Source organism: Musa acuminata, chromosome BXJ2-4 (genome assembly GCF_036884655.1).
Source record: "Musa acuminata AAA Group cultivar baxijiao chromosome BXJ2-4, Cavendish_Baxijiao_AAA, whole genome shotgun sequence".
In the NCBI taxonomy this organism is placed as follows: Eukaryota; Viridiplantae; Streptophyta; class Magnoliopsida; order Zingiberales; family Musaceae; genus Musa; species Musa acuminata.
In genome coordinates this window covers 46,864,918-46,883,316 of record NC_088341.1, presented here as the reverse complement: position 1 = coordinate 46,883,316, position 18,399 = coordinate 46,864,918, and the positions used below count along the sequence as shown (strand labels likewise).

The 18,399-nt window shown below is 44.1% G+C and overlaps 2 protein-coding genes across 2 annotated transcripts; one reads left to right on the top strand and one right to left on the bottom strand.

Annotated features, from left to right (window-relative positions):
• The first annotated feature begins 2,669 nt into the window (after positions 1 to 2,669).
• On the top strand, positions 2,670 to 5,676 carry LOC135611306 (AP2-like ethylene-responsive transcription factor CRL5). The gene is made up of 9 exons (XM_065106967.1): positions 2,670 to 3,102; positions 3,183 to 3,777; positions 3,916 to 3,998; positions 4,118 to 4,126; positions 4,218 to 4,306; positions 4,380 to 4,453; positions 4,533 to 4,583; positions 4,652 to 4,728; positions 5,075 to 5,676. The coding sequence occupies exons 1-9, from the start codon at positions 2,808 to 2,810 to the stop codon at positions 5,674 to 5,676; spliced, it is 1,875 nt and encodes a 624-aa protein (XP_064963039.1). The 5' UTR covers positions 2,670 to 2,807.
• A 2,369-nt stretch (positions 5,677 to 8,045) lies between these two features.
• LOC103982201 (probable xyloglucan glycosyltransferase 9) lies at positions 8,046 to 12,561 on the bottom strand. Its single transcript, XM_009399044.3, has 5 exons — positions 11,485 to 12,561; positions 11,081 to 11,389; positions 10,703 to 10,993; positions 10,500 to 10,613; positions 8,046 to 9,297 (listed from the first exon to the last, which is right to left on the bottom strand). The coding sequence occupies exons 1-5, from the start codon at positions 12,232 to 12,234 to the stop codon at positions 8,677 to 8,679; spliced, it is 2,085 nt and encodes a 694-aa protein (XP_009397319.2). The 5' UTR covers positions 12,235 to 12,561; the 3' UTR covers positions 8,046 to 8,676.
• Between the last annotated feature and the right edge of the window lie 5,838 nt (positions 12,562 to 18,399).

Here is an 18,399-nt window from a genome sequence, read left to right as displayed (position 1 = left end):
CATCTCCCTTGGGATGTTGACCTCTCATGCACAATGACAAATGGTTTCTAGGGAAGTAAAAGCACAAGCAGACATCTGGTTCTCTGCAGGCAGGTGCAGAGAGAGATTTAATTGGGGGCTTTAGTATGGAACAGAAAGAAAGTTGGAATGTCATGTGAGCCAGCTGCAGCCTCCTCTCCTCTTCCAACGCTTCTCTCTCTCTGACCTTTTCTTGGATTAGCCTCTATGTTCTCTGTAGCTGGGCTGGTTCGATGCATGTTGAGTTGCTGTCAAGAGAGGCTTTTACTCCCCATTCCTTTTGGGGCCTTTGCACACTTTGGTACACTTGCTTGGATTCTGTTTGGATCTTGTGTCTTCATTCCCTCGTGAAAGACACAACCAGCATTAAACTCCATTATTACTGTGCAGCTGCATCGGCTGCAGAAGGCTTGAATGGAATGAAGCCTACTTTTACTTTTTTTGTTTCCTGTGATCCCCATTTCTTTCTTCTTCTTCTTCTTCTTCTTCTTCTTTTTTTACCATGTCAGTCCACACACTGCAATGGTTATTTGCCTGTCCTCCCACCTTTAAACATCACTGTTGGACAATAGGGGTGAAAGGAAAAGGCTAAAGCAAAGATATCTGTCTTCCCATGTCACAACAAGCTGCTAGATCTTCCTCTGTCTTGTTTCCCTTGTTGCCTATTCATTTAACCCCTCCCTCCAAACTGTGCATGAAACATTTTTCTTGTGGCTTGGCAAAATTGTTGCACACTCCGCATGAGAGATGCTGCTGCATCTGACAAGGCACTTGGCACAGAAGCAGAGCCTCCTCTCCTCCGATGAGATCTGAATCTGTGGAATGCCTCGGTATCTTCCATTTCCTCTCGCTAATCTGAATTATATCGTCTGTAGATCCTTCGACCATCCTTTTTTGTTTCTTTTGGCCTCCTCAGATGCTGTCACTGGTTTCGTGGCATTCTCGACATGAATGCAAAGAGGGTCTCGCCACACTGAATTGTCTTATCAGACAGAGGTCCACTAGGCCTGTGGCCCTCATGCGTCCATGGATGACCGATACAAATGCCATGTTGGTACTAAGAACCCAAGCGCATGTCCATCTATCTATCCATCCATCCAGGATTACAGGGAGAGATGGCCTGTCTCTCTCTCTCTCTCTCTCTCTCTCTCTCTCTCTCTGTGCTAGCCAGCCAGTTAGGTTATGGATTTGATGGTACTGTTGTTGCCTGAGGGTGCCGCTGTAGTGGTCAGAGAAGGCAGCACCACCTTCTCCCAGGGAGACTGTCTCGGTGAATCGGTCATGGCCTCTCTCATGAATAAAGTGCTTCTTTTGCTAACAACAAATACCAAGACCCCCTCCCTCTTGGCCACTGTCTTGTTTGCTCTGATGGAATAAAACTCCAAAGAAGAAGGGGTAAAGGAGATCTTTATTTTTCTTTTTCTTTGAGACACAACAAGTTTAAAGATCTTCGAGTCCAGATTCATAGCATGGTAGATTCCACATCTCCCTGCTGTGGATGGTCACAGGATCCGAGCATTAGGAATGTTTGGTCTGACCACAGAGAGAGAGAGAGATAGGAAGATATATTTTTTTTTGGTGATGGTGATTAGCCATTAGCCCAACAAGTACACAGAAAAATTATGACATAAATGACAGTAGGCAGAGCAGCATGTCATAACAACACAGTCTCGTCTCTGCCACCGAAAGGGACTACTGAAAGAAGAAGAGGCGTGAAGCATTGTATGCAGGCCAATAATTCCCAGCAAAAGTGTTCTTGTGGGATGTAGTTGCTGCTCTCGATCATCATTCAAGTAATCAAGAACCTGATAGTTGCGTGGGTGGGGAGGTGTACAGCAGCCATGCACATCTGCATGCATCACGTATGCCCACCCTGTAATCACCTTCTACATGGAATACGTTGGTACCGTGAAGAAGAGACGATGCTGCGGTATTCACGGAATTTGTGAAGCACATACTGTCGAGCCGCATTCCGGTTTTTGTCTGCAAGCAGCTGTTGACCACATTCGATACCTCAAACAATGGAATTTCCACCTGCAGACGTGTGAGATCACACATTGTAATCCTCTTCTTCCTCTGCTCTTTGCTTGCCTCGGCAAATCTTTGGTGTGGAAGGAGGATGCATGTTGAACTCGGGAAACCATACTCGCAATTAGATCACTCAGTTGGCAGCGTAGGGTGGTACAGAGCTACAACTGTTGTGAGGTGACACGGTTGACAGATGGCCTCCCCTGTCAATCTCATGTTTTGGCCACAAACTCTTCGAGACAAGCACGAGGAAGAGAAGGAAAAGCTACCTCCCTCCATTAATTCTGTGTGTTTTCCGAAGCTTTCCTCATGGGTAATAGACATGCCAGGCCCCAATTGTGGGTGCAATCCCGCTTGCACTTTAAGCCTCCAAAGCAGTGGGTTTCAGTAGGGTTTAACAGGCATTAAGGCAAAAGTCAGGAGGAAGGAGAAGGAAAAGCCAAAGTCATGGTCCTTCTCAGAACACAGATCCCTATAAAGAGGAGGAGGAGAGTGGAATTTACCCAGCATTTGTTTGCTGGATCTCTCTTCCTTCTCCTCGCTTCTTTTAAAGGGACCTCAGGTCCCTTGCTGGAGAACGCATGGGAATGCTCTGCATCTTCCACCATGAGAGCTCACTCGGATTGAAGCCCCAACACAAAAACCCAAGTTCAATGGCGGGCAGCAACAATGGTGGAATGATTACACCACGTACCGTCCAATGATTGAGCTGCCTCACCTTGGGTCCTGTTGAGAAGAAGAAGAAGAAGAAGAAGAAGAAGATGAAGTCCATGAACAACAACAACAACAACGGCAGCTGGTTGGGCTTCTCCCTCTCCTCTCACATGAACATGGAGGTGCCTGCCGACCCACACCATCATCACCAATCCCAGCCTCCTCCCGGTGCCGTCTCCGCAGCCTCTGCTAGCTTCTTCCTCTCTCCTCAGCTGAGCAGCTCTGGCTTCAGCTACGGGGTGAGTGAGAATGGGGGATACTACTCTCAGCTGTCTTCCATGCCTCTCAAGTCTAACGGGTCTCTCTGCCTCATGGAAGCCCTCAGCAGATCACACGAACAAGGTGTGTCTCCACACTCCCGAGCAAGCAGGTGAATCTAAGGCACTTTCCATATTCCTTATCCTGTTTTGTTTGGTATGAAGCAATGGTGCCATCTCCATCCCCCAAACTGGAAGACTTCTTAGGCTGTGGTCCAAACATGGGGACCCATCAGTACGGGAACCATGACAGGGGAGCAATGGCTTTAAGCTTGGACAGCATATACTACCACCAGAATCCAGAGCCTGAGGGCAACGGAAGCCATCCATCGGGCATCCTCCATGAGCAGCTCCCATACTTCCAGCCGCTGCAACAAGGCATCTGTTCTCTGCTGACGAGCCATGAGATGTACCAGGCTCCATTGGAGGGGCAAGCTGTGAGGGATGAAGCCATCCCAAGGCTTAGGAACTGGGTGACCGGTGGCAGCAACGGTGATGTGGGTGATGGGATGGGCTCTGGTCCTGTTGCTGCCATGGGGTATGGAGATTTGCAGTCTCTGAGCTTGTCCATGAGCCCCGTTTCACAGTCCAGTTGTGTCACTGCTCCACAGCACGCCTCTTCTGCCACAGCTGATGACTACGTGATCTTAGATCCTACCAAGAAGAGAGGCGCCGGGAAAGGAGGCCAAAAGCAACCGGTCCACCGGAAGTCGATCGACACATTTGGGCAGAGAACATCTCAGTACAGGGGTGTTACGAGGTCAGCGCAGATCTTTTGCTGTTCTTTCCTGTTCTATATAGTTCTCTGCATATGTTATCTTCTCCCCTGGTCATTTTGATGGAGTATAGCCAACTTGGGTGTCTTCTGTTCTCACTCGGGTGGGTGCTTCTTCAACAGGCATAGATGGACCGGCAGATACGAAGCTCATCTGTGGGACAACAGTTGCAAGAGGGAAGGCCAAACCAGGAAAGGAAGGCAAGGTCAGTAGAACAAACCGATACACGTACATTCGGGAGCTGACCCATTTCGTCACATCTAATCTGTTGCGTTGTTGCCTGGGGATGGGATGTTTTGGATGGTGAACTATTCGGGAACGCAGTTTACTTGGGTATGCTTCTGTCTTGTCATCGTTTCATCCATAGAGCACCTCCATTTCCAGAGTGCAAGTCTCCTTAGCACTTCGATCTGGTGTCTCCCAGGGGGTTACGACATGGAAGAGAAAGCTGCGAGAGCCTACGACTTGGCGGCACTAAAATACTGGGGAACGAGCACACACATCAACTTCATGGTAAGCAGATCGAATGTTGGGTTCTCGAAGCATCGTGTATCAGCATGCTAACTAAAGATGGGTTTGAATTCAGCTGGAAGATTACCGGGAAGAGCTCGAGGAAATGAAGAACATGAGTCGGCAGGAATATGTCGCCCATCTAAGAAGGTAAAATCCATTCCTGCCTTCTTTCTACTTTATGTTGTTCTTGATCTTTTCTCATCTCTCTTCCGTCTTCCATCGCCAGGAAGAGTAGCGGGTTTTCGCGAGGAGCATCAATCTATCGAGGAGTGACGAGGTCCCTCTTCGAAACTCATCCTTGGGTCCCTTGGATTATCAGTTCTTAACAGGCGGATGTGTTTTCAGGCATCACCAACATGGAAGGTGGCAAGCTCGGATAGGGAGGGTCTCAGGGAACAAGGATCTTTATCTTGGAACCTTCAGTAAGTCTGTAGATTGAGGTGGCTTACCGTTGTTGATGCAATTTGCATGGTTGTATCACAAGCGTGGTCATCCATGTCCTTTGTTCGTGAAGTCAGAGGTCCAATCATAATGCTGCCAAATCTAACATGTTGATTGCCCAGCCATTCTCAAAGATTGCTTTTCCCTGGCAAAGCATGCTTTCCAGAGCAAGACTTTTTATTTGCTATAGTCATGCTTTTCGCAAGGCTGATCACCCAGTGACTCCAAAGCCTTTGTTTGACCGATTCATGATCTTTGATGTTGAAAGTGATGACGAAAAAGCATCCACTTTTTGATCTCTCTCACACTTGTGACATTGAATCTTAGGTACCCAAGAGGAAGCAGCTGAGGCATATGACATTGCCGCAATCAAGTTCCGTGGCCTGAATGCCGTCACCAACTTCGACATCTCGCGATACCATGTGGAGAAGATCATGGCAAGCAGCACTCTGCTTGCGGGTGAACTTGCGAGAAGGAACAACAACGTCGAGCCCTCAGCTCCAAGCAGCAACCGGGAACTTAATCTAACTGCAGACAACATCACGAGTAGCTATCAGTCCACCAACCAAACATCACCGATCCCCCAAGAACAAAATCAGACGCTAATAACTAGCAGTGCTGGATTTCCAAATGAGCACTTGGCAAGCAATCTGCACAGTGTAGTCAGCATGAACACTTCGGCACAAGGCATCGGTGATTCGGTGAATCTGGTGACTGCTCCAGGAATGAATCCTTCATCTCTGTTTACCAGCTTGGGCAGCTCCAGAGAAGGGAGTCCTGATAGGACTGATATCTCCATGCTCTTTGCTAAGACCCCTCCAAAGCTCATCAGTCCTACACCACTGCACTCATGGATGCCATCAACCCAGCTAAGGTCTGCGCTGCCCTTGTCTCACATGCCAGTGTTTGCTGCTTGGACAGATGCATGAGCCTCTCTGCAACTTCAAACTGATGCAACTGAAGGTAGCACAAATCCCGGTGATCGAGAAGGCTGGAGAGTAGGGAAGTAATAGTTAAGTGTAAGCTGCTTGTGGGTGGACATTGGTCGGATATCCATGAGATCTGTAGGTACCTTGGCCTCATTGGCCTTTTCCAGTGGCCTTCAAGTGTTTTGTATCTTCTCCTCGGCCACTTGGGGAAGGGTTTTGCAGTATGGAGGCTTTGGAGGTTTTAGGGTAACTCCTCATCTATGTTGTAGTTTGGCTGTCACAATCTTTTGGTGCTTAATCCTCTCTAATATTGTTCTTTGTGAAAACTGCATTTCTTAGTGCACTAAATATTGTCTTTAATCACTACATCACCCTGGCTCCTGAGTCCTCCTATCCTTTCTGTGTTCTTCTTAGTGTCCCAAGGGCTTGTCAATCCCTGCGACCTACAGTAGGATTTACAATTAAGTATGAGTTTGTCTGAACTAGATTGAAGCTTATAGAAATGGGGATTCAAAGATTTATCTGACTTTTGACTGCAAATTCTTACATCTAATGTATCATGTGCAGGATCCCAAGCTTGGGCATGTGTGCCTAAGCTAAAAGAGTGTGATGAAAGCTAGGTCATGTGTGCACCACACTGGGTGTTAGAGAGATAAGATATAGGATTGGAAGATCATACATAGGATGTACCTGAGTTCGAACTCGTGCATGCCTTCTTCCGCAAGTGCCATGCCATTCACATTAGTTGGCTTCCTCTGCACTGTGCAGTTCCTTGCAGTAATTACTCCATGGTGGTAGAGTGGCTTTAGGATGATGTGAAGCAGCCATTTCCCTCTGGTAGATTCATCGTTGTCCATGTTAACAATCAAGATGGATGAGGGTTATTCAACTGATCCTTGTCTGTTCACTAGGATAAATAGTTTCTTCGTGATCCTGTGATGCTTTGTGGGTTAAAGATCCCGAAGAACACTACATATAGCAACTCAAGTATCAGTATCAAACTACAGATCACTGAGTTGATTGCATGGTACTTCTTGTCAGCTTGATTGCATGAGTCCCTCCAAGAGTATAATAGCTTTATAAAGCAGAACAAAAAATGCTCCTTTGATCCATAGAATTAGAGCTAACTGATCTCAGAGCAAATAATGAGTTGAGTTCCATAAACCAACACATTTGCTGCAACTTCATCAGGAAGCAAACTGTTTAGTGCTACTCCTCAAATTGTTTCAGCTTCAGGCTATTATAATCTCTTGCAGCCCTTTTGTTGGCATGTCCAAAATCTTCTTGAATGGTTATCAAGAAAGAAAGGATTCCCGATGTAGCCCTGTATATATTTTTCAAAACAAAGCATACTGTTAAGAGTAAATCAAGGTTTCGCAGAAGAATCTTTTGATCTTTCAGCTGCAGTTACTTGAAGCATTTAACTCGTCCTCCACCAGTCTTTCTGATTTGATTCCCTCTGCCTGCTTTTGTGTTGGCATGGTTGTACTTGACACATACAACAGAGGGTTTATATCCTGTTCATTCTTAACCAAGACACCCTGCAGGAGTGAGAGGCTCTGCAGCAGCAGCAGCAATCTGAATCAGCAGAGCATCATGCTTTCAGAGTGAAGAATGGTTCACGCGAGCATGGAGGTAAGCCATTGTCATCAGCCAAGCCGGACCACCGATGACAGCATTGCATGGACCATTACATCACAGAGGCAGCATATTGATGCTTGTACGCTTTTTCCTTCACCACATGAAGCAATAAGATTTCTGCAGAGTGCTAAATCTACATGGAACACTTACAGATTCTGGGTGGACCATGCTAGTTCATATCCAGACTGCATAATTTCTTGCATGGCATACACAGACAAGTTTTGCAGGCAAATTTTGTTCACTGCATACATTTAACACTTCTCAAAGAGCAGTGTGGTCTTAATTAATGGCCATGGTGATGATGATATCATGCAAGCAAACCCAGCACTTTACTTCAGGAAGTACTGTTTTGAAGGCTGAAGAAATGACCTCAAAAAGGCCCCGCAGACTGTCCAACCAGACTGGATTTGAATCCATCCTAGCAGACAGGCAGGCTTGGCTGTCTGTGGCACATATCTGGGGTCACTTCCTGACCCTCCACAGCCAATTTTTGATACCACTGCCTGTCATGTGAACAACTGTAACCAAGTAGAGAAGATAAGACCAAACCGATAGACTGTGCCAATATCATTCTTGCCCAGTGGAGACAAGTCATAAACAAGATCACCATTGCAGTGCGAGACATAACATTATCATTACTTTCATCGATCCGACAAAGAGAGCTCTGTTGACTTGCATATAACTGCATGATGCTACTATGGTCTTGTGCGTTCTTCTGCACAAAGATCTTACCAAAACAACAACATTATAATGAAAGATGAAAGCATCCATCCATGTCATTCAACAAGGTCAGCTGCATTGTACTGGAAATCAAAAGGTTCCCTTTCACATTGGGAATGAGTTGCCATGTTAAAATGAAGAAAAAACAAGTACACCTGAGACACCACAACCCTAGGAAAACAAGAAGAGAAACCTAATTTTCACTTCTGATGAATATCGCGTTTTCGTGTATAGAGTAATCTTGAAGTCTTCTGGCATTCTCATTGGAAGGCTATGCACTTGTTTGGGGATTCGCAGTGTAGTGATACACCTAAGCTTATTCCACTATCTACCAGCTTCAAACAGAGACTAAAATTGTCTAGCTATAAGGAAACTCCCCTCTGAACATCAAACCTTTCTTACAAAAGAATGATACATGAAAGAATAAAAAGCATCTAGCAGTCTGAGAGTGGGTCTATCTACATCTCCATGGAGAGGAAACTTTACTTGAATCTCTCCACAAAGGGAAGGGAAGGAAAAGATTTCGGGAGGGGCATTAGTTTTTGTGTCCTTCCCCAAACAAGGATACTCTTCGATACTATGCACTGTCCATGATGACTGTCTATGCCGGTAACGCTGTTTTGAACTAGTCTTTCAAGTTCAATCAATCTGCTCACCTATCAGATCAAGGCCCACTAATAGAAATGAGATCCCCTGGAAGAGGAGGAAGTAGAAATGGATTCCCTGGGCCGATAACAAGCTACGAGCTGAAGCAGTTAACAGAAGGAATGCAAGTGCTAGCTCCTTCCGATAAATCCTGTTGTGCTTCTTCTTTGACTCCTTTTTTGGTTCGAGTTCATCTTTTGCAACGGCATCAAGATTGGGTGCAGAGGCACCTCGCTGCTGTTTGGGCTCCTTCTTCATTAGAGAAATACGATCACCCTCAGAGGAACGACCAGACTTCTCAGTGACAACCCACTCGTAGGCACTTCCAAGCTGAAAGAGACCTGAGATCATCGCGTTGAACTTGGTCACCGACATTGTGTTCTCAAAGAGAAGGTATGGGACGATAAATGGGAAGGATCTTAGGGCTGGCAGAATGTTGAGGAAGGACATGGCTGCAGGAATGTAACAGACTACCCATGCAGGGAGCTCGGCTTCAGGAACAAACATCGTCAGTGGGAGGATGATGCAGAACAGGGTGAAGGAATAGAAAGGTAATATGAGTTTCCGGAGGAGGAAGAACAGAAATATCAAGTTGGACTTCTTCCAGAACCCAATCTGCAATGAGAATAACAAATGTAAATGACAAAAGAAACCATTGGATACATTTTAGTAAGAAATATTTAGAGTAATACATAAGCAAGACTTCGTTGAACACTTGAACTGCTGAAATTTCAGTAACTTTAGGCTATCTGAAGAGTCAAATAATAATGAAACATAGAACAAAATTAATTGCCATGGCAGTTGAAGTGACACATTTGTCAAAAAAAGCCAAAAGGGGTATTAAAGTGCCAAATTGTTTAGATGCTGTTAGCTGCATATGATGTTGCCAATTATTGGCCATACACATGGCTGCCAGATATCATAGTAATGAGCTTGAAAAATCCGTCTCGATATCCATGCATGGCATATTTTACACCTAAATAGTGAATCATATTACGAAGCGTTAATTGCATTTCTCCTATGGATGCAGTATTCAAATATTTCTATCTTCCGTAAATCCCTGATAGTTCAACCAATAGTCACTGGGAAGAAAAACCTATGAAAATAAAGCATGGATTTCCATGATGCAGTATACACATATATGAGCTTACACCACGTAAAAATACATCACTTTTAGGTTGATAATTAGAGAAAGGCTGGTGTGCTATGATAGTGTCTTTTCTTATAATATGTGCCAAAAAATCTCTGCTACCTGATATAGTTAGGAACTAAAAGAACTCAACGAGGCAATATCAAATTTCACCCACTTATTTTAAGCATAACCGTTATGAACCAGCTAGGTGATCTCATCCACTTTCAAGTTTTTTACTTGATATAATAATGCTGATGTCAATTGCCAGCAACTTAGGGCAATATATTTCATTCAACAGATTCAACTTAACTGGTTATATCCTCTCACAAAAGACCAACCCAGCCGGCTATTTCTAGCACAGCTTTGATGCACTAATTTAATTTATAGGATTCAGAACATGTATATAAAATACCTCAATATATTTCAAGCATAATTATTATAACCCACCTGCATGATATCATCCACTTTGAAGTTTTTAGCCAATTTATCGAATGATGCTTATGTCGGTTAGAAACTTAGGCCAATCCATTTTTATCAACAAATTCAATTGAACCAGTCATATTCTTTTTCCAAGTATCAATCCAGCAGATTACATCTAGCACAGACAACTAACAAGATTCGAAATGATAAAATAAGCTTCCATGCATTGAAGTGGAGCTTTTCATGTTCCGTTTACAAATCATACCTTAGATCTGATGATATCTGGCAAGCAAAGCCTAAACAACTGCATAGGGCCAGAGTGCCACCGATGCTGCTGCTTTCTGTAAGCTTCGTATGACTCTGGCAATTCACATTGACACTGGACAGAGAATTCAAGGTAAGTAAATATCATCAAACATTCCTGTAAAAATTTGTGACAATTTAGGTCATCCCAAGACCTCTTTATACCTCCACATCATTGAGGTAGATGAACTTCCATCCTTTTAGATGAGCACGAACGGCAATGTCCATGTCCTCGACCGTGGTCCTCTCCAGCCAACCTCCTGCATCCTCGAGTGCCTTAATCCTCCAGACACCTGCGGTGCCATTGAACCCAAAAAAGTTGATGAACACCCCGTTCACCTGCTGTTCCACCTCAAAGTGGAAGCACAGATTAATGTTCTGCAACCGGGTCAGCAAATTCTCATCTTTGTTCACGAAAGACCATCTTGCCTGCACCAATCCCAACTCCTCATTGTCCTGCGATTCCCATTGAACAAAAATTGTCATTAGCCATGAATCCATATGACTCCAGACAAAGTATTTGGAGTTTGGACAAGGACAAACCTTGAAATGTGGCACGGTCCGTTTCAAGAAGTCCGGTGTGGGCTGGAAATCGGCGTCGAAGATGGCAACAAGCTCATAGTCCTTGACGTAGCTACAATTCATTGCTGACTTGAGGTTTCCTGCCTTGTAACCATCTCGAATGACCCGGTGTCGGTATACAATGTGGGCGCCATTCTGCTGCCACTTCTCCACCTCCTCTTTTATCAATGCCTGCGTCGTGGGATCGTCGGAGTCATCTAACACCTGAATCAGAATGTTGGACCTCGGCCAATCCAAATTACACACCGCAGCTATCGATTGCTGGTATACCTGTGAGTGCCGACAAAAATCAACAAAGCAGGTAAGTTTGGCTCAAAACACATGAGTCCAAAACGGAAAGATTCAAGCTTGTTGCCCAACCATACCTCTTTCTCATTGCACATGGGAATCTGGACTAGAACCATGGGGTAGTCGTCGCCACCGGATTCGGGGTCCTCGGATGCTCCAATGGAGCGCTTCGGCAGGGGCTCGATCCCTTTGAAGCGGATCCAGAAGCAGCCGAGGCAGAGGATGAGGCGATCGGCACTCTGGATGAGGAAGAGGATGACGCAGGCGTCCGCGAGGAACTGAAGCGGCGGGGCGATGTGCTCCACCCGGAACCGCACCCATCCGGTGTACAGCGACTCTAAGAGCCCCCGGACTCCAATGGACGAAGGCAGAACCAACCGGTGCATCTCCACGGCGCTCAAATGCCAGCCTTTCAAGTACGCGGCGAACTCGAACCCGAGTAGAACGACGGATAGCCAGAGGAAGACCTTGATGCAGGAGTAGAACCGCGAGCGCAGCACGGGGCTCTCCTCCGGCAAGGAGGACACGGCGTCGGAGTCCGTCCTCCCGGACACGACGCGGCGGCGCACGGCGGACGCGAGGTAGGTGAGGCAACCGGCGGCGCGGTGCGCCTTCAGGAGGAGCACCCAAGTGATCTGCTTAGCGTTCTTTCCCCGGGCGCCCTTCCGTGCCCCTCCCCCGGGTACCGCGAACTCCTCGCCGGCGCCGTACTCATCGTCATCAGGAGACGATATCTCCGCGATGGACCAGTTGGGGTTCTCCATCTTGACGATTACCGGCGTTCCCCGGTGGGCCTCCTTATCCCACCACCCGAACGACGGCGCCATTACGTCTAGCCTTTTCCGAATGCGGTGAAGATCCCACCTTTCCTATATATCCGGCGTCGGGGACCCAATTCCTCGACGGATCCAAGCGGTTCGGGGCCGGAGCCGAGGCTTACGACGGCAATGCGACCGAGGGAGAGAGCAAAAAAGGTGGGATTTTTACGTCGGATGCAGAGGAACGAGGAGGAGGGGGAAGGAAGACGAAGAGAGGGAGCACCTTCTTAAAGGCGCGTCGTCCCAGTCTCGTGAATTCACTGTCTCTTGCCCTCACCGATTACAGCTTGGACGCGGGTGACCTTGCCTCTCTCTCCTTCCCCGCAATATGAAGGGCAGGACAAAGACCCACAGAGCAAGCGAATAAAAAGAACAGCTCGACACGTCTATCGCCGATCTCCACAGGAACGAAGAAAAAAAGAATATTAAAGAAGAACACGGTGGAGCAGAACGAAAGCGAAAGCATCACAAAAAAGGCAGCTTTTTTAATGGGTTTCCCATGATTACTGCGCCAAACAATGCAAAACACGGACCATATTAATCCAACCCGCTCAAAACAAGAAACCCGAAAGCAGAGCAGGTTACAGCTGGAGGAGCTCGGTACAGGGGATGACCCAACACTCCTAGACAACCGTCCCTTCTCTGTCTCCATCAAAGACACCGCTCCGACAGCCATAAAGAAGGAAAGGTGCTGTTAGAATTCTCTTCTCTGCTTGAGGTTTTGCCCATACATCTAACGTGAAAATAAGAAATGACAAGCTCAAAGAGGATAAGCACCGACACATGAATTTGGCATCACAGCCGCTGTCTTGTCCACTGTAATCACTCATAATCTTATGCTCTCCCATGAAACTACACAGCACTCGTTCGTCTTCCGGGCGAGGTGCAGTAATATTTCTACGACCTTTTACGTAAGGAGCAGTCAAGCACCAATAAATACTGCTCTGTACTCGTACTATTGACCAGACTTGAGTGGTGTCAGCATCACAGCCGTCGATTCCCCCAGATCGGACGAGGAGATGGTCGTGGGTGTGGACCACGGTGGAGTCCACCCCAGCCGTGAATTATGTATCGCAGGCCTGTCTTGTCTCCACGCTTGCATTGATTTCCAGTATTATGGTCGCAATGTACTCATCTTTTGTGCCCATCGAATTCATCTCCCACCACGTCATCTTCGAATTCACGTGATCGGGAGACATTGCCCGCATCCAATCAAGGAGCGGGTAGCGATTCGGGGTGTCGAATAGTTGAACGCGAAGTTCCATCGGATTCATCTCACCACGTCGATTCAAACGCACGTGATTGGAATCCTATGCCCGGATCCTAAGTTTTGGGACCCAGGGCTCCTCTCCAATAAGGGAGCGGGTAGCGGTCGGGGTGTCGAATAATTGAATGCGAGGAGGGTTTCCGTGGTTCTCGGGCACGGGTAGTAACAACAGGAATTATCTTAGGGTATTTAAGGAATTTAACGTCTCAACAGAGGGGTGTTTTTGTTATTTTATTGGAGCACCGACGGCAGAGACACGTCCCGCGGGCCCGACCGGACCGGTCAGGTCCGGTCCATCCGGCCGCCTGTCGTGCCCCCGAATCGGTGCGCAATCTGCAGCCTCCCCTTTCCTTTCTCCATGCCCGCGACTGACTGCTTTCTGCATATAAGATACGAACACAAGAGGAGATGAACACAACCACTTCTTGATTTAACCTTCGCAGATTAATCGAAGTGTTTCTCTTGAAAGAAATAGGAAATCATCGTTTAAGATTCTGCCGCAAGTTCCTTGTTTTTATGCTCATTCGTCGCTGCATTGGGTAACATCATCACCATCATCAGTGGTTCACCGCTAAGGGTTAGGAGTCAACATTCGTGCTACTCCTGTAATATCTTCCTCATGTTCTTCCTAAACAATGTGTTTGTTTTCCTCCGGTCAACCTGTATTCAAGTATTATATCATGCGTCGAGGAGTTTCTACAGTAATATATGTAAGTTGGGTGGAGTCATGTCGATCTCCATCCGGAACAAAGGGCAGCTTCCATGCATGATTGCCATCACCAACTCAGAAGCAGCCCTTCAACACACAACTTTTAGGAAGTTTCTACTGCTCTCCCTCCATCTCCATAGCCCATCATTCCAACTCCACTACAGGAAGCTTAGCTGCAGTCTCTGTGATCCTTTGTCGTCCGTCTCTCTTCCCTCGCTTGTCTGAAACTGCACTGATTCAAGGTGGTCCGAGCTTCCAAGCCTTTTTTATAGCTCAAAACTATCTGAAACATCAGCATGCCTACTGTCAAACATCTGCACTTGCAACTACTATTTGCAGTCATTATCTTTATACAGAATTGACAGCATCGATTATGAACAAGCACGGGGAAATTTTGCTTGGTCTGGTAGATCCTTGGAGGATGCCACGTCCATCACCGACGGTGACTGTTCATGTTTGACTCGATCATGGAGGCTTGGAAGGTGTCTCCTTAATGTGTCCTCAACCTGTTTGATCTGGCAGCACAGAATGCCCACTGGTTGGGAGTGTCCCTCTATGTCGAAATTTATCTCTGAGTGAACTAATCAGAATCATAATTACTTTTCCAAGATAACTCAGAGCATGAAAAATGCTATTATCAACACACCCTAAAAATCTCATCATAATTACTTTTAAATAGTTGAAATGAATGATGCACTAATCAAATTATTTTTTTGATGTTAAGTTACTAGTAAAGCCTTGTAAAAACTGACAAGTCTTTTGGTTGGTATCATGTCATGTCATATCATATTATATAGCATTCGATGGTGCTCCATGGAAAGGACTTACTTGGACATCGTGAAAAGTCTCGTTTGTAATTTGCTCAATCAAACAGGTATTTGTCTGAAGCAAGCAATCAGATTTCTTGATGTCATGGCAATTTTTTGTATAGATATTGGTTCTTAATCTTATTATGGTTACACAGTGTATGCATGTATAGCTTTGTCTAATGGGATTGTTGAATAAATATGATTTTGTAGTTCTGCTTCAAAGAAATAAATTGTATATGGATATGCATTTTGATATTTTCTTTCATTGTTACCAAATTTTGGCATCTTCATGCTTGTATGTCTGGATTTGTTTATTGTCAAATAAAAAAAAGGAAAAAAAAATGTAAATTCTTTTATGTGGCTTGTTGGCTTGGAAACTCATCTCCATTGCAAAAGATTCACAGTGGCAATGTCTTCATGTCTTGCCTTTTCTCTTTCTTTCCTTTTAGATGGTTGGAAATTTGGTCTACATCTGGGCTACCAAAACACTCAAAAAGTGTTTCAGAATTAGGTGCTGCATTTGGATATGACAACAAATCTTGTTGCTCATCTTTGATTGCTCTTGCCAATGATCAGGTGTGTCTAAAATTCAACTTTTAGTGTCTCAGAAGATATTTTTGTAATGCTATCTCAAACTAAAGAATAGTTAAATATTTGCCACTCATTATATCTTGTGAAGGATATATGGATAGGAGTTTTCATTTCTGGTGTATGCAGTAATATTATGGAATAGTTGAACAGATATGTGACAGAATTTAACATCTCATGGGATAATATGTTTGGAGGGGAAAGAAAAACCAAAAATCAGCAAGTGTAAGCATATTAATTTGATCTCCAAACTCAATTCTACCTCCATTGATGCCGTAATGAAGCTATAGTTCCTGAAGACTTTTTTTTCCTTGTATCTATCCTAGAAGAATAGCTGTAAAGTTCTTGTTGTCATCTCAAATCTAATAACTTTTTGTACCACTGGAATACCAACATGATACATGGCGTAGTGGGAGCTCATCTAGTTCAAAGACCTAAGTAGATCTAGAAGGCCTTAACCTTGTCCAAATCCAACAGTTGGCCCAACTGTTGTGGTAGGATGATGACTGCCTCAGTATCTTAACTGATGATGGCTTTGTCCTAGTTGTTGTAAGATCTTTCTGAAGATACTGTCCAAAGAACAGATCTACTCTATATATGTACACTAAACACTTTTTCTGACTGTTTGCATACCCAAGGAATGAGTTTTACTTCCATTAATCTAACAATGGTGCACATTAGTTGTGAACATTCATAGTCAATCTGGTACCCAAGCCAGAAACCTTATCATGGTCTGCAAAGCTGTAGTGAGAATAAAACAGCAAATGTTGCCAGTCTGGATCCAGAGATCCATTAGCACAAGAGCTTGCTCCTCAAGATTCTCTGGTGGCATGTGCAGTTGATCTCCAAGGATGCTATCCATGTACCTTTTTCTCATTTGATTGCTACTGAATCTGGACATCTCAAATCAGTACTAGTACTCCTGAAATGAAATATGTTGGAGGTTCAAGGTGCATAATGATTAAGCATTTTGTTAATCACAGAAACAGAAGAAGGCCAGATTTGATTTCTCCTTCTCTTTTTGTAAAAAGAGAGGAGATAATGACCTCAATTTACGACATTTATCGATCGATCGATCCATCGAGGTTGCTCGATTAATTAATTATTTGGTTCAGTAAATGATGGTTTACATAATTGTACTCCAGGCAAATTATATGACACTGGATCCTATCAATGCTCACACCCTGCCTGTCACATCCTGTGTAAGCTGGAATCAGTTGACGATTCCAAATAATTGTCGTGAAGCAAACATCACCATGAACAGCTTTCTGAAATCCTTTCCTTCTTTTATCTTATCAATATGGCACATATCAGAACCTCATGTGTGATTTCTGAGTTCAGCAAACTTCAGCTAGTAAAGTGGGGGGATGGCCAACCTGGTGATTGAATCTATCAGGACCTCTGTCCTCTTCTTGCAACCTCTTGGGCAGAACAGATGCTAGCTAGTAGTTAGAGGATTTGGATTTCCACAAAGTGAAGGTGGAATCACACAACTCCATCTTCTACTAAGAAGAAGAATCTACAATTTGAACTTTCTCCCGAGAACAAAGTTCAACATGTTTCTCAGCTTCAATGTGCAAACCTTCTTTTCAGATTTGCTTCCTTCTGCATTGATCTTTTTAATTTAAAGCAGTTACTTCCTTTCTACATGCTAAACCAAAGACATTGCCAACACTCTTGCGACTTGCAGTGAATTATGTTTCTTCTTCTTTGTCTAACCTATATGATTACACAAACAAAAAGTCAACACTTGTTAATAGAAAAAGCTCTTCTGCTATCACCAGTTCTCTTCTCCAAGGGAGATTGAGCAACCCCATGTTGGGCCTTCCTTTGTAGGACTGCACCCATATAAACTTGAACTGGCCACCATCTGATGTGTGTATTGGCAGTAATCCAAGGCTGTCAAGAAGATTAAGGCAGGTTGACCACAGGTGCCAAATCTAAATTCTTTTCCCTAGAAAAAAAAATATGATCTGATTAAATAGTTGAAAAATAAAATAAATTTATTACACTTTTTTATTTTTCTTGAGAAAATATTTGAAAAAAAATAAAAAATCATACAAATTTGTAAAATAATATTTTTTAAAAAAATTCCATTTTCTTACCAACAAATTAACAAAAAATGAAGTTTTGCAAGGAAATAATATCTTCCATGGTTTTATTTGTTCAGGCAAATATTATTAGCATAATCATATATTTAGATTATGAGTATGTTTGACATTTTGATGTTATTTCTACTGCAATATTTGTTCAATCATTTGGCTTCTGCTAAAATCTGCAATGTTAAAACTCCAGTCTGAAATCATTTGGCTATCAGTTTGAACAAATGATGCTTTAGGTATCATGTCAACAGATACATGTGGGAGGGGAGGGCATATCAAAGAGAGAGAGAGAGAGAGAGAGAGAGAGAGAGAGAGAGAAAGTAAATGAAAGAATAGTATGTTTTCTGAAGTCAATTTCTGAACATCTTCGATTCCCACTTAAAAAAAAAAACAAAAAAATGTAGGAAAAGATCTAATAAATGAGAGCACATGGATCATGCATGATTAAGGTGAGTCTAAATGAAGAAATGTGGTCAGACTTTTCTTTTTGATGCAAAGAAATGAGTGCCACACTATCCAAAACTTGTAGTCAACATGTTTAATATTGTCAAATTTTACAGCTTTATTAACAAAGCTATTAATCAAAGAAGAAATTTGTTAGCTTTCTTATTCAAAAAAATCAAACTAAATAATAAAATAATTATTATATATGATTTACTATATTATTATTTTGTATTTCGTTAACATTCAAGACTCTTT

Coding starts and splice junctions, on each gene's coding strand:
- LOC135611306 (XM_065106967.1), top strand. CDS start 2,808: ATGAAGTCCATGAACAACAACAACAACAACGGCAGCTGGTTGGGCTTC. Junction 4,307..4,379: donor GCACACACATCAACTTCATG/GTAAGCAGATCG, acceptor GTTTGAATTCAG/CTGGAAGATTACCGGGAAGA. Junction 4,454..4,532: donor TATGTCGCCCATCTAAGAAG/GTAAAATCCATT, acceptor TTCCATCGCCAG/GAAGAGTAGCGGGTTTTCGC.
- LOC103982201 (XM_009399044.3), bottom strand. CDS start 12,234: ATGGCGCCGTCGTTCGGGTGGTGGGATAAGGAGGCCCACCGGGGAACG. Junction 11,390..11,484: donor CCATGTGCAATGAGAAAGAG/GTATGGTTGGGC, acceptor CGGCACTCACAG/GTATACCAGCAATCGATAGC. Junction 10,614..10,702: donor TCTACCTCAATGATGTGGAG/GTATAAAGAGGT, acceptor TTCTCTGTCCAG/TGTCAATGTGAATTGCCAGA.